Here is a 20,828-nt window from a genome sequence, read left to right as displayed (position 1 = left end):
GAGAAGCACAGTGTGTATGGAAGCATTGGGACTTCCGCTAGCGAAATCAGACACCATTCAGCAAGATGCATGAAGTGGCACGGGGCTGCTGTTTCACGGTTCCTTTTTTCTCTTTTTCCTTCCTTCTTTTCTTTTTGTAGTTTGCTTTAAACAGAAAGCACTTACATAGATAATTATGTGTAAAAGCTCTGTGCAATAGAAATCATTTTTCTTCATCGTTGAGAGATAATGTATCGCACACCAAATGAACTCAACGTAAGCTTTAGACCAGGACGATTCAGGTTGTGGATGGGTATGTTCACTGTAGTTCTGTTTGTTCATACATTGAAGGGAAAACAGCCCGCTCCCCCAGCGCCCCCTATCTCCACCTGTCTCTTGCTGACCACCGAGCTGAGCGGGCAGGGCCCCTGGGGACCCCTGGAATCGCTGGCTGGGTGGCAGGGTTGGGTGTTTGTGACTCAGCAGCTGAGACACCTGCCGAGTAGGAGACCACAACCATCCCTTCCAGCACTTAACCTTTTCTGTTGAGATGGATTGACTGCTACTGACCCGCCAGTGTGCTTGAGGATAATTATAAAGGATGTTTCCTTGAGAAAAATTATTTCTATCATCTTCTATTTATTATTAGGTTAATCATTTAAGTACGTATCAGGAGTGTATTGTTGTTTTGTGTTGTTGTTATAAATGCTTTTTGCTGTCACTCCGGTGGTTACTGTCTTCTGCCTCCTGCCCTCCTCCCCCCAAAAAAGAACCGAAGGGTCTGGGGATTTGCATGGGGGGGAAGTGGGCAAGGTGGGGCTTCTCCAGCAGAATCAGACATTTGTCTCGAGAGTAGCCACTTCAAAACTGGTGGTCTCCACATGCCTGGCTTTTTAAATGAGAGATTTGAACACTTGTGTGAGGAGCTGCAGAGGAGACTTAGAAGAGCAAAGTTCAGTTCCCCAAAGCCTCCTAGAGCCTCTGGTAAGACTTCTGAGTTCATGAAGTTGCAGCGCGCCGGTCAGAGAGGGTGCAGTAGCCTGGCCAGCCACGCCTCGGGGCAGAGTGGTTCCTTGCAAGGCTCTCATGGGTTGCTGTGTTCTAGCTGGCTTTTGTTGCTGGCCTTGTTTTCCTTCCATACAAAGTTGGTCAAAACCATCTTGCAGAGCAACAGGTTTCTTAGTCTGGCTGTGGCTTGAGGACCCACACCAGGGAGGTCATGGGGGAGCCCCTTTCCCCTTCATGTGGTTAAGTGTGGAGGGAGGTTAGGCACGGGGCAGAGCTTTCTGTGGCCAGATGCACAGCCAGCAAGATGCCCAACGGCCTGCCAACTGGGTGTGAAGGTGGGGTGGGGCAGGTCTCGGGCCTGGCCCTCCCTCCTGGACCCAAGAGAAGGAAGCCCCCCATAGGCCAAGGCAGGGGCCCCGCCCGCCCCAAGGTGGAGCCAGGCAGCTGCCTCGGCTCCCAAGGGCCACCGACCCCTGACTTGCTTTCCGTGCCATGACTTCTCCCCTTCTCTGCAATGGTGGGGGGTCCTGATTTTGTTCTTGTCTCTGAAAGAGAGCCCTCTAATAAAATAACTGCCCCTGTCCCCGCCGAAGGGTTTTCATTCTCTGTAATTAGTCTATGCATTTCTGTCTCTCTTGAGCCGTTTCCTGCCACTTTCCTTGAGAAAGCAGGCATCTCATGTCCCACCACCTGAGACCCCCTCAGAAAATGCTGTGCATTTTGGAGATGTGAGGATTCGTTCCAAATTCTTAAAGCATTTGAGGATAGCTTATTATAAAAGGAAAGTGGGAAAAAAAGGTGGCTTTCCCCATGTCCCTTTCCACTGAGTAAGACCTAGCTTTTTGCAATTGTGCAATAACTACTAGCCGTGAGAGCGGGTGGTGCCACGCTCCTGTCCAGACTACTAACAGCACAAGACCAGCTGCTCGCGGAGAGGCCGACTTCTTCCGGAGAGCTCTCAATAAGCTCAGCCCCCCAGTGTATCGTGGTGTCTTACACTTTGGCAGTATTTTATATTTTCTGTAACGCACTAAGTCTTAGATGTTTCTAGAGCTCGTTGGTTAGTATTCACAATCAGACTTCCTTTGGCTTTGTTTTTCAATCCTCACCAAGACCCAATTGACCAAAAAGAAAAAAGAAAAGGCGTCATTTTTGTACAAATAGCTTTGAGAAGCCTCTGTTGTGTTGCTGTGACCCATCTCTGGTAACATTTTATTTCTTGCTCTTTGTTTTCGACGTTAAGAGTCAAAAGTTGATCCAGCTGGCGTGGGGGTGGGAGGCACCGTCGGCCCCTCGGCATTGTCCCTTCTGTCTTTGGTTAGCCATACGATGTTTGTTCTCAGCACTGTACAACGGTCCCTATATGATATGGAGAAGCAATATCACTGTATGAAACTCACACCATGTATTACTATTATTCACTAGCACCCTAGGTGTGATAATTGAAGTAAATATCTTTTATACAAACACAAGAATGTGTGGGTTGTTTTTATTTGAAGTGTTCTGGCCTGAGGAGAAGCAGCAAACACTTTCATTCTGGGCCCAAAGAGCACCTCTAGAGTTGCCGTTCTGGACGTAGCCATCCGCCCCTCACCTTCCCGGGCTTCCACGGCGTGTGGTGTCCGGGCAGGTGTCAGCAAAAACCTGGTGTGGGGGTAGGATGCATGGGGACCTGGGCACCAGCAGGCCTTGCCCTCCCCCAGGTGTGCATTGGAGCAAATGGCACATGCTCCATAAGGGCCTGCGTCCCTAATTGCTGTTGTCACCCTTACGGCGGGTGCCCTTAAAGTGCTGACCCTCCTGGCTTCCGCTTCCTTGTCTGTGAAATAGGGCCACCATCGCCTGTCCCACAGGCTTGTGAGGACCAGGAATGGTGGCCAGCAGTGCTGAGCAAAGCACTGGGCTGATGGTGGCAGCCCAGTCAGTGGGACTTGGGTGCCCAGGGCCACAGCCAGGCACCATTGCAGAGGTACAGGTCTGGCATCAGCCTGCTCTGTGAGGGTCTCGCTTTTCTCTGCCTCCTGATGGGAGGGACAAGCCTAGGGCACATGTTAGCTCCGGCAAGGGAGTGGGAAGAGGAAGGAGGAGTGGGGTCTCGCGGGTTTCTGGAATGCTCAGGCTCCTGAGAAGGGGTCCCTCCAGCCGGTGTTCAGGGCTGGAGGTGGGAGAGCTCTGAGAGCTGGTTGCTTGGTGGTCCACATTCTTGTAACAGGATGTTTCTCATCTTGAGATTTGCTGGGTTGGGAAAGAATCGCCATCCTCACTGTGTGATTGGTGGGGGACTATTCATTGGTTGTGCGTTAATTTGTAGGTTTCAGAATGCAGGTCCCACGTATGATTCAGAAGCGTGAGCCTGTCTCCCAGTTAAACTGGACTCCATCCTCCCTGGCCTCCAGTGCGAGGCCCCAGAGCATGGGACAGTCTCGCACCAGGGCCAGGGGCTCCTGGCAGCCCTGTGCCTCCTCTGGCCACTCAGGGTCATGGGTGTGTCTAGAGCTGCCCCTAAAGGAGTGGCCCCACGCCCCCACCCCACAGATGGGAGAAATAAGCATAACCAGTACGAGCTCTGCCAGTCTGACTAACTGAGGTCTATCTCAGCTAACATCCTCTGTTTGCTAATTTAGGAATACCCCTACTTTTTAAAGGTCTGTCAACTAAATTAAATATGAAATGTTAAAAGAAAAAGCACTTAGTACAAAGTCTTTTGATCCAGAAAGCCTCCCCAAGTGCTTTTAAAGTGCGATTTAATTAAACAAAACTGCAGTTACACATGCTCCATAAGGGCCTGCGTCCCTAATTGCTGTTGTCACCCTTACGGCTTGGGTGCCCTTAAAGTGCTGACCCTCCTGGCTTCCGCTTCCTTGTCTGTGAAATAGGGCCACCATCGCCTGTCCCACAGGCTTGTGAGGACCAGGAATGGTGGCCAGCAGTGCTGAGCAAAGCACTGGGCTGATGGTGGCAGCCCAGTCAGTGGGACTTGGGTGCCCATGGTTTTGCAGGCCTGACTCTTCTTGTACACCGCCAGTTCCGGAGGCAGAAGAGCAAGAGTCTGTGCTCTGACTGCACTTGCGTGATGCCGCCCTCCGGGCAGAGGGCTCAGCCTCCCCGCGTATGGCCTTTCTCCTTTCTCTATAGCCAGGTGGGTCGGGTCTGAATGAAAGGACATGGCTTATTTGGTGCTGTGAGGAAACGCAGTTGGGAGATACAGGCCAGGGTGACCTGATGAAGTAATTACTCAAGTGGGTGAGTCGTCCGCAGTGATCCTGTCTGCTTGTGTTTAAGGGGCCTCCGTGTGGCTGCCTTGGAGTATGTCACAGCCCTAGACGCCTACTCTGGGGGGCACTCGGCTTGCTGCTCTCTGCTTCAGCACAGGAGGGGGCCCTGAAAGGTGGCGGGGTGTGGGAAGCCAAACTGAGGACCTGGGCTCAAGAGCACGGTGGGAATACTGGTGGGGGCCCCATTGTTGGGCCCTCCTAACACGGGGTGAGCTGGGTTGATGGAAGTGGGAGATGCAGCCCATGCCCAGTCTTGGGCAGACATTCAGAAGTTCCTCCCAGTCCCAAGAAGCTCGGCCTCTCAAAATGTCAACAGCAAGGGCATTTTTTCCAAGCTAGGTGGTTTGTGGACAGGTAAAAGCAGAGCTGCTCTATTTGGGGCAGTAGGGGGTGGGGGATCTTCAGGGAGTGAGGTTTGAGGACCCCACTCACTTTACAGGCAGCCTCGGGCCCTCCTCCTCTGTGAGCAAGTGGCAGTGCATTAAGTCCCAGCATCCTCTTGCCAGCTGATGACATTGGACAAGTCTTAGTTGATTCAGAAATCTTTTCTGAAAGAATGAGTAGGTTTAACTTCTTTTGAGCTTCCATTTCTGTCTCTGTAAAGCAGCGGGCGCTCAGTACATGTTAGTTGTGGCTGCTGACGAGGGTGTTATGTTGTCGAACTGGGCTGCTGGAGCAGTTCCCTTCGGTCAGTTGTGCAGAAGCAGGAGGGGCCCCCACGCGGGACGGGCACTCCCTCCCAAGGTTGGCCAGAGCCCCAGCCGGTGAGGCCCACCACGCCTGAGCAGCGTGCAGCTGAAGCAGCCTAGTCTCCATACTCTTGCCAACCCCCTGCTTAAAAAATTAAGTCTCGGGTTCCTTGGGCAGGTGAAACTGCCACCCCTGAACTCAGCCACAGACAAGAAAAGGCTCTCGCCGCTGGTCGCTCAGTGGAGGGCCTTCCACAGAGGCAGTGTCCTCCTAGACACCGTCTGATGTGAGCACCTGTCAAGGTTGATCCCCACATTACAGCCACACCCAGGAGCCTCCCGTGTTTGAGGAGACTGCATGCTCTGCGGTGGTGGTTCTCAGCCAGGAGTGACTCTGCCCCTCGGCACATTAGGCAATATCTGGAGATATTTTAGGCATTTGTCACAACCGGGCAGGGAGGTGCCCCTGGCCTCTAGCAGGTAGAGAAGTCCCAGCATCCTCTTGCCAGCTGGTGACATTGGACAAGTCTTAGCTGATGCTCAGAAAATCTTTTCTGAAAGAATGGGTGGACACCCCACAGTACATGGGACAGTGCCCTTTACTCCCAGCAAAGCCTGGCCTGGCCCCACTGCCCACAGGGCTGTGGTCTAGGCTGCTGGAACTCCTCCTCTGGTTCACTCAGCAGACAGTCCCTGAGAGCTGCTCTGTGCCAGAGCCGTGCTCCAGGCTGGGTGTCCAGCAGCCTCAGCTCACTCACAGCCCAGGGGGGGTAGACCAGGTGCAGAACCACCACCCAGTCCCAGGCCCATAATCGGTGCTGAGGGGGTGTCCGAGCACCAACTTGAGAAAGGGCAGGGGGTAGTCACAGGAAGTGGCCATGAAATGGGAAGTGGCATTTGCAGCAGGCAGGCAGGGAGGGCACGCCAGATCAAGGGCACAGAGGTGACAATGTGGTGTCAGAGGAATAGCCAGCGCTGTGCTGGGGAAGGGCGTGCTGGTGGGAGGGGGACAATCACACTCTCCATGAGAACAAAGTGGGGTCTGGAGGGTGGTGGCTCCAGGTGGGGCTTGTTCTCAACATCTGGCTAGGACTCAGATAGAAAGAACCCAGAGTGTCTGCAGCCATGTGGGGGCTGCAGGGGTCCCAGCTGGAGAGAAAACACCTCCCAGCCCCTCCAGCAAGTATGGACTCACAGGCAAGATGCAGGGTCGCCCCAGGGCTTCATGTTGGAAGGTCTGTGGCCCCAGAGCCAGGGCCCCGCCTGGGGGTCCCAGGTGAGGTCTGAGCAGTTATCAGGTGATGGGAGCAGTAGAAGCTACTGGCCCTGCTAGGCCCTTGCTGCCTGTACCTCAATCTGGGAGGCCCTGCAGCCCTGCAAATCCCTGGGGGAGGTTCCGTCTAGAGGACCAGTGCTTCCCTGCTGGGTGGGGTCCCCTCAGCCCTGTCAGCTAGCACACGTTGAGGGCTAACCATTGTGCCCCTGCTCTGGGCACTGGAGTTTAGCAGGTGACAGACAAGGAGATTACCTTCTAGTGGGGGGACAGATGGTAGGCATAATACATAAGTGAATTACATAGTTGTTTGGACAGTGATAAGTATTGTGGGAGAAAAAGAAGTTAAGAGGGACAGGAACAGCAAGTGGGAGGGGTAGAATTTTAAATGTGGTCAGAGTAGGCCTCACTAAGGTTAGGATATAAAAGAGTCTTGACAGAGGGGAGGGCATGAACCATGCAGATGCCCAAGGGACGAACGTGCCGGGCAGAGGGAGCAGCAAGTGCCAAGGTCCTGTGGCACAAATGTCCCTGAAAGTCAGTATAGCTGGAACAAAGCAACCAAGGGGAAGTGGGGGAGTCAACCAGCTAGGGAAGTGAGAGGCAGAGCAGGTAGGGCCTCGTAGGCCGCTGTAGAGCCTTGGCTGTTACCCTAAGTGAGGTGGGACCGTTGAGGGGTTTGAACAGCAAGTGGTCTGATCTTCCCACTTAAAAGGCTCTCTGTCTGCTGCTTTGTGACTAGATTATAGGGGTGAGGGTGGAAGAAGGGAGACCAATGGGAAGCTGTTGCCATAACCAATCATAACTTGGACCGGATGGTGGCAATGTGAAAAGTGGCTGGATTCTGCATACATTTTGAAGGTAGAGCCAAAAATAGGCCTTGGGCCAGAGTCAATGTAAGGAGTGATAGAGGAGAGAGAGCAAGGTGGCCCCCAGGGATTTGGCCTAAGCCACTAAAGGGTGGCCTTGCCTCCACTCCCCACAGCCCTGAGGATGCTGCCTCCCAGGCCGTGTCAACAGGGGGTCCTGTTGCGGGGGAGCAGATTTGGCAGGAACAAGGCCTCAGTTGGACCCCCTAAGCTTACACATCCAAGCAGTGAGCTCCGGGGGAAGTGTGGATGGAGACATGTTGATCCTTGAGCTCCACAGCCTGAACTATGCAGGTCCCCTTACATACAGATGGTTTTCAATAAATATACTGGAGAATTTGGGAGAGATTTGCAACAATTTGAAAAAATATTTTCTCTATTTTACTGTAATACAGTATATAATACAGATAACATACAAAATATGTGTTAATCAACTATTTATGTTTTGGGTAAGGCTTCTGGTCAACAATAGGCATTAGTGGTTAACCTCTGGGAGAATCAAAGGCATACCCAGATTTTTTACTGCATGGAGGGTCAGTGCTCTCGGCCCCTGCATTGTTAGAGGGTCAGCTGTACATGGGACAGTCATCAGCTTATCAATGATACCCAAAGTGGCCAGAGTTAAAGAGGAAATAGGTGTGTGGGGCCAGCGGCTGGGGTGCAGCCGCCTTCAGAGCTGAGCAGGGAGAAAAACCAGCAAAGGAAGCCGAGAAGGAGCAGCCGACAGGACAGGAGGCCCAGGAGGGGCAGGGAGCTGGGTGCTGACGGGCCAGCAAGATGAGGGCTGAGGACGTCGGGCTGTGTGAAGTCATGAGCGACCTTGGCAAGGACAGTGACTGTGATGGGCATCCACAGCTGAAGAAAAAGGTTTACAGATGCAAACACTTGAGATGAGACAGCTAGAGAGCTGGCTGGAGGGCCGTGGGGTCTAGAGGAGGAGTGAGCGTGTGTGTTTCAGGTAGAGACTGGCATGCCTGTGTGCTTGCGGGACAGAGAAGCAGGAGCTGAGGCTGCGGAGAATGGGGAGACCTGCTGGGACCCGTGGGAAAGGGGTCAGGGAGCTGCCACCTGCAGGCACTTGTCCCTGGCCACCTGCAGGGACAGACAGTTGCAGAGGAGGGAAGGGGCAGGTGTGGGGGCAACGCAGAGTTCCCCAGGCAGAGATGGCGTGTTGAGCAGCACCCGCACTCCAATCTGGCTTGCAGGTGACTGAGCAACGCAGGGTCCCCTCAGGAAAGCCATGCACAACACCCCCAGGCCTTGCCATCCGACGCCAGTTGTGATTAGGTTCTTCATTTGATTACTCTGCTGTCAGAAGTTGTACCTTGACCTTCAGTCATAGTCCAGTCTAAGTCTTGACCTTGATGCTGCTTTGATTTCTTCCTCCCCCCTGTGAAATGCAGCCTCTAGGAAGTGCCCCATGCCCCTAGCTAGATTCTCCCAGGAGGACGAGGTCCTGTGAACTTTCATAAGCAGAGGAGGCTGTCTTGAGCCATCTCTCCTCTTTCAGAAGCCAGGGCCTCCCTCCACCCCTCGTCCCTGCCCGTGTCAGTCTGCAGCGCCCCCTCCTCTCTGCAGGCCTCCCCTTCACAGATACTTGCCTTCGCATGCCCCGACTCTGTCTCCCTGCCCACACTCACCAGGGACTTCACTCCAGCCCTCTCCTCACTGGGTAGTTCCTAGGACACCGCTGACCCCTCCTTACTCATCAACATGGTGCCTTAATGCACTTTGTCCCGACTTTCCACTGCCTCCTGCCACCTCTTCTCTGGGTCTTTCTGGGACACCCCTGAAGATGCCAGCAATCCCCACTGTTCTGGCCGTTCTCACTGTAGCCCTCAGGCTTCGGTGTTGGCCGCTGGGAGCTCAGCCACCATGGACCTGGAGCTCTCCAGCCGGCATCTCCAGCCTGAGGCCCATGGGTTCCCTCCTCCTCATCCCCCTTAGCTGTCCTGCTAACACCTCCTCACCAGGCCAAACCACACTGCTGCCTGCACCTTCCTTGACTGGGGACCAGTTCCAGGCACAGGCCTCCCCTCCTGGATTCTGCACAACAGTGTGGGCACGACTCTCTCCAGTACCTGCTACTGCCTTGCCCAACCTCTTCCCTGTGCTCAGAGGCTTTGGACCCCCAGAGGTCCCAGACACGGCCAACCCAGTGTCTGGGGATGTTTGCAACAGCTGCAGTGACAGGCCCTGTAGGCCAGCTTAACACAGTGGCCTGGCACCCTCTGGCCAGGACAGCCTAAGACAGAGGGTTTGCTGTCAGGGTCCCCCATGCACAAAGGTCATGTGTGCACAGGCAGGGACTGTGTGCCCACCCCCGCAGGAGCAGGAATGGGCCCAAAGGCACAGGAAACCTGGGCTGGGTGCCGCCTTACCTTCCCTGTGCCCAGGGACGGCTCCAGGAGCTTTCCTAGCCCAGGGTTCTGGGGAGAGCAAGTTGGAAGGGCCACAGGCTGGTGGCAAATAAAATTAACAGTGCAAGGTTTCACCTTGCTGGCATTTTACTCAACCCTCCAGCTGTGCGTGGGTCCCCTCTGCACCATGCTCCAGGGCCGAGGGCTCGCTGTCCTCTGGCTGGCTGGGCAACTGTCCACCTGGCCGTAGGCTCCCCACCTATGTCCTGTCCCTTCTGTCCCTGGGGCCCCCCTTCCTCCAGGCGGGATGCTGCTCACCTGAGCCTTCTCTGGGCTCACACCCTCCACTCATCCCAGGGTCTGTCCACCCACCTGCCGGGGTTCACCCCAGGACACTTTTTGGATGTGCTCCTGTTTGCAGTTGTCCCTGTGGACATGCAGCACCTGGAAATGATTTCTGTCCGCCTTCCCTCTGAAGTGTGTGCAGTGCAGCAAGGTAACCCTGCTCTTAGGCCCTTCCGCAGCTCTGGGACCAAGCCAGCAAGTCATGTCATTGGGCCTGCTAGGCCTCCCTGCGACAGGGTCTGCTGGAAGCGCCTGTAGGCCACACAGAGCCTACAGGCTGAAGGCCAGCCCCCAACCCCACCCCCACAGTCCCCCCTCCGTGACCTGCCCTGCCCTCAGGTCCAGCCTCCTCCCCATCCCCAGCTCGGATGCCTCACTCCCACCGACACCACCTACCTGGGCTCAGAGTTGTCTAACGGAAGAAATCCATTCAGGGCCTGAACCGGAGGAGACCCTGGTGTGGGGAAGGGCTTAGCTGTGGCTGGAGGAAGGGACCTAGTGGGGGAAACCCTTGGGTTTGGTCCCAAGCCAGGAGCCTCAGTTGTTCATCTGTAAAATGGGGATCATCTTTTCTGACTGATTGGACTGTTGTGAGGTGTGTAAAGAGCTTGGCAGGCAAAAGGTACCCCAGAGATGGAGCGGATGGGGGTGAGGCAGTTTGCCCCCCATCCTGGCCTAGGGCACTGGGCCCAGCTAGGGTTGGGCTGGCCAGCTGGTCAGTAGCTCCACAGTGACGGGCGAGCCCCCCAGGGAGGGTACAGGATCCATTCTCCTGGCGCTACCCACAGCCTTTGGGCATTTCTGAGGCCACAGCGCCCTCTGGTGGCCATGAAGTATACCTCAAAGGACCGCAGTCGGGGCCTCCGTTCAGCTGGCCCCCAGGCCACCACTGTCTTCTTCCCAGCCAGTGGCTGCTGAAGGTACCCGCAGGCCTGGGCTGGCGACCTTTCCAACATCTCCCACCCTCCAAAAGGGAGGGACAGTGTCCACACAGAATTATTTTGGATTGGCTTTGCTGTAAAGATGACACCTGGTACTTGGGAAAGGGAGAGGAACAGGGCTGTGGGTCAGGGGTTCCTGGGAGGCCACCCCCTGTGGACGGGGGTCCAAGCAAGCCTGGTGTCCACTCCAGAGGGGGGACCTCTCACACCCCAGCCCCTGCTGGGTCTGACGGTGGCCTGCTGCCCTCCACTGCATCTCCCATGGCTTTCTCCCCACTCCTCCCCCTGAGGCCTCGCTATGGTCTTTATCCCAGGGTATCAGCCCTGAAAGGAATTTGGGACTCATTGGTTTCAACATCCTTTCCCTGCTTGACAGGCAGAGTGAGGCCTAGAGAGGGGAAGGGGCTGGCCAGGCTCCCCTGACTGGTCACAGCAGAGCCAGGTGGACCTGTCCCTCCTAAAAGCCTGGCCTGGGCTCCTTCCCTGCCCAGAGAATGTCATGAGCATATGCATGCTTAGGGCCAGGTTTACCCCTGCCCCCGCTGGCTGGTCTGATGGTCCCTTAGGCAGGGCACAGGTTGTGTGCTGGAGTGGAGGGGAGGAGAGAGGGCACCACGGATGGCACCACACCTCCTCTGATGCCACGTTTCCTTTGGCACAGGGCGCTGTGCAGAGCTGCAGGCCCATGTCACCGAGGCCATGGCCACAGCAGCTGCACAGAGGGACCTGATCGCCCGCTTGGAGCAGGATCTCAGCACCATCCAGTCCCTCCAGAGACCAGATGCTGAGGTGAGACCACCCCCTATACCCTGCCCGCCCACCACCTACCTCAGGCTCTTCCAGACACAGAATGCCAACTTCCCAGATGAGCCAGCCTGTTCCTCAGGCAGCCGGTGTCCACCTGCCCACTGTAAGGCCCACACAGGCCCAGTTCAGGATGTCCGGCCACAGGTCAGGGGGCAGGTTTTCTTAAGCTGGCACAAAGCACCCAGGGTCCAGGCACTGGCTTGGACCTCTGCCCTGGGAGCTCTGGACAGAAGCAAGGTTATCCCCCCATCTCACAGCAAGTGGACCCGAGCCCCCAAGTTCACAGAAGGCTGGAGCCCAAAGTTCCCTGGAGGTCAGCACATCCCCCACCTCATTTTAGAGGTGAAGACATTGGGCTTGGGAAGAGAAGCGGGGCTGGCTGGCAGGACCAGGGTCACCCAGCCTCTGATGCCATCAGGGCCGAGTGGCTGGGTGAGAGCCCCACCACTGAGCTCAGCCTCAGGGTGAACTCAGGGCCCAGCCTTCTCATTGGTAGCCCATGCGAGGTGTCCTCTCCAGGCCTCTTGGGCCACTGCTGTTCCCAGCCCTGCTGCCAAACCACCCCACCTGCTCCCTGCCCCCCATTTGCTTCTATCTTGAAAAGGTGTGTTCAGTGCCCCAAGCGGAGGCACCTGCCCCATCTCTTCCTCTCACCTGCAGGGCGCAGCCGAACATGGCCTGGAGAAGATTCCAGAGCCCATCAAGGAGGCCACTGCCCTGTTCTATGGTGAGGAGGGGCCCGCCTGACCCACCAAGGCAGTGATGGGCAGGCAGGAGAGAGGAGGGAGAATATGTGTCACAGCCTGAACCCTGATCCCTGAAAAGCACGCCCCTCCTTCAGAGAAGGCCAGGGCCCTAAGCACTTCGTTTCCAGGCCTTAGCCTGACCCTTTGACCTATCAAAGGCTGGTGGGTGTGCTCAGCTCCCCGAGGAGGCCTCAGCCCTGAGGTGCAGCCAGAGAGCTCTCAGCATGAGGGAGGTAGCCTCCTCGGGCACCCAGGCCAGAATCTGGGGATGCTGGGCCAGGACATAGCAGGGGGGCACTCATGGCTTCCCAGCACCCTCAGTGTCCCCTTGCTTCCCCTGCAGCTGGGAACTTAGTCTCAGCTCCAAGTATAAAGTCATAAGGAAGGGCTTTGGGTCCCAGCCCTGGGACAGTGCAGGCAGGGAGCCTGACTGCGGCTTTCCCTTCCCAGGGCCCTATGCTCCTATCACACCCTTTCCCCTTCCCTGGCCTCTAAGCAGTTTGTACTCGGACACCTTGTACTTTCCACCCTGTGGCACTTGGCCAGAGCTCCCTTGGGGCTGGGCCGCCCTACTGCTGGCTTCTGCCTCTTGCCACCCCAAGCCACTCTCCCCTACCTCCTAGGACCCTCAGCACCAGCCAGTGGCACTCTCCCCGAGGGCCAGGTAGACTCGCTGCTGTCCATCATTTCCAGCCAGAGGGAGCGCTTCCGAGCCAGGAACCAAGAGCTGGAGGCTGTGAGTCACATCCTTCCCTCTCTCCTACCCTCCTTGGACATGAGGGCATAGCAGGGGACACAGAGGCTTAGTGGAGAAAGATGTGTCACAGACATAAATCACAGTGGAGTTAGATTTGTTCTGTGCAGTCAGAAAGGGCTTCCTGGAGAAGGTTTGCCATGCTGGGCTTTGAAAAGTGACAGATGCTCAAGGCAGAGGAGACTGCATGGGCAGAGAAGGGCCAACAAGCCAGAAAGGAGTGCAGGCCATGCCAGGGCTGCAGGGACAAGACACAGAGTAGCCAGGCAAGTGGCCTGCTCCTGAACTGGTGTGCCATCAAAGGATTAAGGAGGCGAGTGACACTGCCAGAATGGAGGATGCGAAGGGTCACTTGGGTAGCCAATTCAGGACAGAGTCTATCCTGGCAAGACAAACGGGAAGTGGCCACTATCATCCAGGAAGAAATGTCTATAAATTAGGTGGGAGCCTGGGAAAGCAGGGGCAGGTTGGAGAGAGGAGGGTCTCTGAGCCCTCTAAAGACAAACAGACTAGAATGTCCAGGAGCACTGTGGGGTCCGGGAAAGCCCACTGGCTGCCGAGGGCCTGGCTGGTGGCCTTCCTGGAGGGGCGCCGTGAGGAAGGTGCCAGTCCCCTTGCACCTGGGCCTTGAATGTGAGGTACCCCCACATAGGCATTCCTGACATCGGATGGTGACAGCAGGGTGGCTGTGGTCCCCAGGAAGAAGGGGGACAGGAGAGGACAGAGTAGGTCAGGGAGGAAGTGCCAGAGCAGGAGCAGGGGAGCCAGAACAGCAAGGCCAGGGCCAGGGCCTCCCCCCGGAGGGAGTGGATGCTGGCTCAGGAGCGTGGAGGGCCTGGTGACAGAGCAGAGGAGTGCCTGGAGCTGGCACCCTCCTGGCCCTGGGGAATCTGCAGAGCCCCCATCCCAGGCCATCCCTGATTGCTCTTCCAGGGGCAGCAAGAGCTAAGAAGGTTTCCAACCTTCTCAAAGACTCACTGCTTGGCTGATGATGGAATTTCTAGACCCTTCCTCTCCAAACCCACGGTGTCCCATGGAGTTTCCAGGCTCAGGTTACAGGGGAGGCAGACATTTGCTGAGCGCCCACTGTGGGCCAGGCCCAGTGCCTGTCCAGTGACAAGGGTGGGCCAGGCCCAGTGGGGCCTTCTGTGATCTGGGCTCCAGAGTGAGAGGCCTCAAAAGAGGGACCTCCAGGGCTGCTTCCTCACAGCTGCCTGCGTGGACAGTGGACTCGGCCCAGCCATGTGCCCACTGGGGACCAGGATAGCCCCACCGTGGAATGCTACACAGCACTTAAAAGAAGGCCTTCAAAGTAGATAAAGTGGGGGGGGAAATACAAGGGTTTATAGTAGTCTACCTTTTGTTTTAAATATCTAAACTTCTTCCCATACACTTCAAAAAAACTGTGCTAAGACACACATAACATAAAATTTACCATCTGAGCCATTTTTCATTGAACAGTTCAGGGGCACTAAGTACAGTCACATCACTGTACAGCCATCACCACCATCCACCCCCAAAACATTTTCATCTTCCCAAACTGAAACTGTCCCCATTAACACTCACTCCTTACCCCTGCTTGCCCCCAACCCCAGGAGCCACCATTCTGCTTTCTGACTCTCTAAATCTGACTATTCTAGGGGCCTCTTGTAGGTGGAACCACACAGTAGTTGTCTTTTGTGACTGGCTTTTTTCACGCAGCATAATGTGCCCAAGGTTCATCCATGTGTCGTAGCAGGTGTCAGAATGCCCCTCCTTTTTAAGGCTGAGTAGTAGTCCATCGAACACAGAGCACACTCGGCTTGCCCATCCACCCATGAGTGGGCATTTGGCTTGTTCCCAACTTTCAGCTGCTGTGAATACTGCTGCTCTGCACACAGGTATGCAAATACCTCAAGTCCCTGCTTTCAATTCTTTGGGTTATATACCTGGAAGTGGATCCTGGTAATTCTATGTTTAATTTTTTGAGGAACATTTTATACCACTATGCACTTTTTTGTCCGGTTTGAATTTTTAACTGTGTGAAGAATACACCTGTCAAAGAATTTGAATAAATTGAAAAATGAGATCCCATTTCACCTAGACACCTAGATTGGCAAACATTAAAATCACACAGTGTAGGAGTCTATATGAGATGCCCAGAGCAGGCAAATCCATAGAGACAGAAAGGAGATTAGTGGTTGCCAGGGCCTAGGGGAAGAGGGAATGGGGAGTGACTGCTGACAGGTTTGGGGTTTTTAATCCAGGTGATAGAGATGTTCTGGAATTACTGGGGATGGTTATATAACACAAACATACTAAAGAAACCCACAACTGAACAGTACACTTAAAAATGGTGGGTTTTGTTATATGAGTTATATCTCAATAATAATTTTTTAAAGGCTCATAATACCATAAACAAATAAAACCTGACCCCAAAACTGTGACTTCTGCCTGGAGTGGGGTCACAGAAGGAGAAGAGGCATTTCCCAGAGCTGGCAGCTTTGACCGGAGTCTAGTAGGTTAGCAGGTCAAGGAGATGCCACAGGCAAAGAAGGGGCCCAGGTAGAGGGAGCAACGCCTGTGCCAGCACAGAGGCCTATCCCCACCTTCCTCCGCTGGCCCGGCCTGCCTATCCACCTACCCAGGGGCCTGCCCACCTGTCCACCTGCCTGCCCACAGGAGAACCGCCTGGCCCAGCACACCATCCAAGCCCTGCAGAGCGAGCTGGACAGCCTGCGCGCTGACAACATCAAGCTCTTTGAAAAGATCAAGTTCCTGCAGAGCTACCCTGGCCGGGTAAGTACCCTCCCCAATTTCAACCCCAGGGGTACCAGGCCAGGAGAGAGGTGGTCCAGACACTCCAAGGAGGGAGGTCGGGGGCCCATAGGCCTGGGTAGTCTCCCTGTGAAATGGGTGTGATCCACTAGCTGGCCCCCCAGGATCTGGGACTTTAACCCCAGGGCAGTTGAGCATGTAGGACAGGCCCTGGCAAATCTGTATGTTTTAAACTTAGAATACAAAAAAAGAATTTGGTCCAACATCCCAAAAACCAATCAAAAGAACTTAGTAGAAACCTACCTACTCTGCTCTGGGCTGGGGACAGCTCCCCCCTGGCTTCTGTCAGCCCCCAGGCCTCACAGGGGACCACCTTGTGCAAGGAAACCCTTGTATGACAGTGGGGAGACAAAGTGGGCGGCAAAAGGGCCAGGAGCAGTGACACTCACCGGGCTGCCGTCCTTGGACCAGGCGCTCAGCCCCTAGCCAGCCATTCCACCCGCTGGGGCAGTTCTGAGGCCACCAGAGGGCGCCCGGACTATGCAAACCAGAGCAGCCACCAGGTGCTGGCTGGGGGTGCCTCCCCTCTCAGATGCCCGCCTGCACCCCACAGCCACCCCGCACACTCCTAGTGGACTCCCTCCAAACCCACCACCTGCACTGGGCCCAGCTCTGTCTGTCTGGTACATTCCAGCATCTGGCCCTAGCTCCCCTTATCTGTCCTCAGGCACAGTGGCCCCAGCCAGGTGGAAGCCTTCCGACTCTGGGCAGGGCCTCTGGACGTGTGGCACAAGCCACAGTCACACAGCCACCCAGGCCTATTTCCAGCTCTGGGATGTGTCTCCCTGCATTGCACCCCCTGCCGCTGTTGTGCTGATGAGGACACAGGCTCCTGTGACCCTGCCAGCCTGGGGTACCTCAGCCCTCCTTCCTGTGGGGCCCCCCGTGACAGGGTCTCTTCTCTCTCCCCACAGGGCAGCAGCAGTGACGACACAGAGCTGCGGTACTCTTCCCAGTACGAGGAGCGCCTGGACCCGTTCTCCTCCTTCAGCAAGAAGGTGTGTGAGCCCAGCCTCCTCCACACAGGGCAAGGCAGAGCAGGTGCCTGCTGTGGGCAGGCTGCAGAGAACCCACCAGCTCACCTGGCCTCGGCCTCCCCTCATCCCCACTCCACCAGCCTCACCCTGAGCCCCCCACCCCAGACCTCCAGGGCAGCCTCCACCCCTGCTCTGGTGCCATGGGAGCCCAGGGTCCACCCCTACTCGGTCCAGAGTGCCAGGAACATCTGCTGGTGGCCCCATGATGGTGTGTGACAGTGAACAGGTTCACCCCAGGTGCACACGCTGGGGAGCTCCTGGTGTCAGGTGGGCTGCGGTAGCCCCACCCCCAGCATCTCATAGCTCCCCTCCCCCACCAGGCGGGCTGCGCAGCCCTGGCCCTCGCGGGCGGAAGGGCCACCACAGAGGGCAGGCAGCAGCCACCGCGGGGGGTGCCACACAGACGGTGGAGGGGCCTAGGATGCCCCACCGAGCGGCCCAGGGGTCTGCAGGAAGAGCAGGCCCAGGTCCCGGTGGGCTCTTTGGGGTCCTCTCCTCACGTCCCTCCGTCTGCAGGAGCGTCAGCGCAAGTACCTGAGCCTGAGCCCCTGGGACAAGGCCACCCTCGGCATGGTGAGTCCCCACCCTGTGCCCACTGGGACAGGCCTGAGCCTCTGTCTCCAGGCCTCAAGACACCTTCCACCCTGGGCCCCCATCACCCGCCCTCCAGCCCAGTCTGGAGAGCTCCGGGGACCCCACTGACCCCCCACGGGCCCTGCCAAGCGTGGCCCTGTGACTCAGAACTGGGTCCTTCCCACTCCGGGACAGCTCTTCTGGTAGTACCATTCGTGGTAGGTTCTGGAATCGTGCTGCAGGGGGCGCCATTCCTCAGAATTCCTTTGTTCCAAGTTTCCGCCCTTTACTGTGTGATGGAAGGCGGCTGGCTGCCCTTCCCTCCCATGGCTGCCCCCAGACCTCTCAGGGCAGCCCTGCAGGAGGGGTGAGGCCTGCCCCACACCTTGCCTGCTCCCCAGGGGCGGCTGGTTCTCTCCAACAAGATGGCGCGCACCGTCGGCTTCTTCTACACACTGTTCCTGCACTGCCTGGTCTTCCTGGTGAGTGTCCAGGCGGGCGACCAGGGCTTCATTCACCTTTCTGCCTCGACTCCAGGGACAGCAGGGACTCTGTCACTAAGGCCTGGCACCCCAGCCAACCACAAGCCACACGGTCTGTTCTTGGCCACCTCTCTCCCAGTCAGAGCCCCAGGCAATTCTGGGGGCAAAAGCCTACCCATTGGGCCCTGCGATTGGGGCAGCAGGCCAGCCACTCTGGGGGAAAGGCCTGGCTGACTCCATCCGGGGCCCCGTCCTGGAGGGTTTTGGTGGAGGGAAGGGTAACTGTGGGAGTCTGAGGCAGGTGGGAAGGCAGGTCTAACTAACGCTGCTAATAGACAGAAAAGGGACATCGGGAACTGAGTCTCCTCGGGTGCAGAGGGGCATTCCAGGTAGAAGGCAAAGCACACACAGAGGCCTAGTGATGCCTGCATGTCTGCTGAGTCAGGGGAGAGGGGAGGGCAGGGCATGCCTATGAAGGCTCCAGCCTCGGGGACCCTTGCCCCCAGCAAGGCCACAGTCAGGATGGCCGCTACATGGGCTGGCCTGGGCTCCAACCCTGCCCCCAGGGTCCTGGCCCTTCCTGTGGTATGCCCAGCCCCATTAAGGACAGTCCCTCTGTGTCGGGCCTGGCAGACTGTATGTGAAACAGGCGGGCACAAGAGCATCTCTAAGGCCCACCAGCCCTGGGGTCTGGGCCAAGGGGACTTCAGGGGCTGTGGGGCTGTGGGTGGACTGTTGGAGTGACCCTGAAGTGGGACAGGCAGTTCATGGTGTCTCTGCCTGGCCAGGTGCTCTACAAGCTGGCATGGAGTGAGAGCATGGAGAGAGACTGTGCCACCTTCTGCGCCAAGAAGTGAGGATGCCCCCCCAAGCCCCTCACGGCCCTGCACTGAGCCCCAGCACCACAGTCCCTCCTTGTTCCCACTGCCCTGCTTTGGCCAACCCCTCGGCCCCAACAGCCCCCAGCACCCGCCCGTCACATGGTGATGACCCTGCGGATCTCTATGCGCCCCCAACACACACACACATACACTTCCCTTTTGACACTCGGCCTCAGTGAAGGTTTTTGTGCCTCACAGGTTCGCTGATCACCTGCACAAATTCCATGAGAATGACAACGGGGCAGCAGCCGGTGACTTATGGCAATGACATCCCACTGGACAGTGATGGCTGCATTCCCCACTCCTGCTTGTTCAGCTGCTTCTAATGACTGAGGCTTCCCTGGAGAAGCCCCCACAGAAACTGCCCTTGCCCCCTGACCAACAGTACCAGAGGTCCCAGATCCAGGTCCTCATGGGCCCCCTTTCAAAGCAGGTCTCAGCCACAGCAGGCCCAGCAAGTTCAGAAAACCCCATACCAGGCTAGTGCCCTGGCACGGGCCCCGCCCCCAGCCTGCCTGACCAAAAGCCCTGGTGACAGCACCCAGCTATGATGATGACTCAGGTCTCACTGACTCTGGCCATGGTTGGCCAAATTGGGCTCCCCTGGCTCTCTGGATGCCAGCCTCTGGGGTCCCCTAGGGCTTCCCTAGGATCTGCCACGCACCCCCAAGAGATGGAGGTCCCTTCCTTGCAAGGCAGCAGGACTTGAGTCCAGCCCCCACTAGCCTGCCTTTGTCATCACCCCCACCCCAAGAAGAGGAGGAACCCCAGAGAGTAGAATAGTTTCTGTTACCCCCTCCCTGGCCCCCAGACCCACCATGATTTTTACTTTCTTCTTTAGCAAGATACTCTGGTTTCTAGGCAAGGAATCTCTAGTGAGCCCCCATACCCTGGGCTCTTCAGACCCAAGGACTGGTCTGAGGGGCCCAGGTACTTCTCAGCCAAGCAGAACTGGCTGGGGGCCATCCTAGAATGTCTACCGTGGGGCCACTGGCAGATCTTCCTAAGTTAGATTTACACTTGCATGTTCCGCTTTGCACACTTCGAATAAATACATGGTTGCAGCCACATTGACACCAGCACTCTGTGACTCTGGGGGGTACTAGAGGCTGACGGGTGCCTGCAGAAACACCCCTGGGAGCTGGGGCTGGGCTTTCAGCTGCTCTGCTGATTTGAGGCATGGGGGTGGGGGCAAGGGTCTCTCCCCCTTTTCCCATCCCTGAGAATTCCATGAGCCAGTCCAGAGCTTTGCCAAAACTCAAACAGAGGGTGTCTTAGTTCTCTTGAGCAGACAAACAGTCCAGCCCAAAAGAGAAATCCATCCTTTCTTTAAAAACTCCCTATCAGGCTGCAGTTGGATGTATGATGTATGGTGCATGTGTGACATCAGTCCTGAGGAGTCCCTGCTTCCCTTTGTACGTGCTCTGAAGCCATGTACTCTGTGGCCCTTTGCCTTGGGCCCCTGCTTACCAGGCACTGCAGAACCAGTGCCCACCAAGTCCCTGAGTGCCAGCCTGCATGGGGACACCCCTGAGCCACAGCTTCAGGGCTTCCTGGTGCCCAGCCCAGCCCCACTCATGGGGATCCCCTCCCACCCAGACAGGGGCTTCCTCTTGGTCTGTGGTGGTCGGTGTTACCCAGTGGCCTGGTGGCCTACGAGGCTGGCTGCACACCCAGTTCCCACCCTGCAGTCTACCAGGCCAGAATCCCCCGTCTATCCCTTGTCTTGGTTTTAGTCCTGAACACTCTACAGCTTGGGCATCCAGGGACCCCTTTGGGGTACCACCCCAGCACCCTTCATCATCTGCCCCATGAGAATTTCCTCCAAAGCCCCAGCGCCTCCTGTCCTCGGGGACCCCGGGTGGACTCGTCCTCCCTGACCCTCATTCCTGTCCCCATAACAGAACTGCTTGGCCAGCACCCCCACCCTGCCCTGCCCCTGCCACTTCCACATCTCCCACCAGTTCCTTCTTGTGGGTCAGAGTCATTAGG

At 56.6% G+C, this 20,828-nt stretch overlaps 1 protein-coding gene across 4 annotated transcripts in view; it reads left to right on the top strand.

Moving 5' to 3' along the window:
• CUX1 (cut like homeobox 1) overlaps nt 1-19,910 on the top strand; it is a 378,856-nt gene extending 358,946 nt beyond the window's left edge. For all 4 annotated transcript variants that reach the window (XM_036904518.2, XM_036904517.2, XM_036904516.2 and 1 more), the window contains exons 15-23: nt 11,401-11,528; nt 12,207-12,273; nt 12,916-13,028; nt 15,708-15,824; nt 16,778-16,861; nt 17,417-17,473; nt 17,875-17,955; nt 18,744-18,808; nt 19,035-19,910. In XM_036904518.2, coding sequence (XP_036760413.2) covers nt 11,401-11,528; nt 12,207-12,273; nt 12,916-13,028; nt 15,708-15,824; nt 16,778-16,861; nt 17,417-17,473; nt 17,875-17,955; nt 18,744-18,808; nt 19,035-19,104 — 782 coding nt within the window. In that variant the 3' untranslated portion in view covers nt 19,105-19,910. The remainder of the gene's footprint in view (nt 1-11,400; nt 11,529-12,206; nt 12,274-12,915; nt 13,029-15,707; nt 15,825-16,777; nt 16,862-17,416; nt 17,474-17,874; nt 17,956-18,743; nt 18,809-19,034) is intronic.
• The last annotated feature ends 918 nt before the right edge of the window (nt 19,911-20,828 follow it).

The sequence above is a fragment of the Manis pentadactyla genome, chromosome 10 (assembly GCF_030020395.1).
Source record: "Manis pentadactyla isolate mManPen7 chromosome 10, mManPen7.hap1, whole genome shotgun sequence".
NCBI lineage: Eukaryota > Metazoa > Chordata > Mammalia > Pholidota > Manidae > Manis > Manis pentadactyla.
Note: the sequence above shows the minus strand (reverse complement) of the source record. Positions and strands in the feature narration are given on the sequence as shown.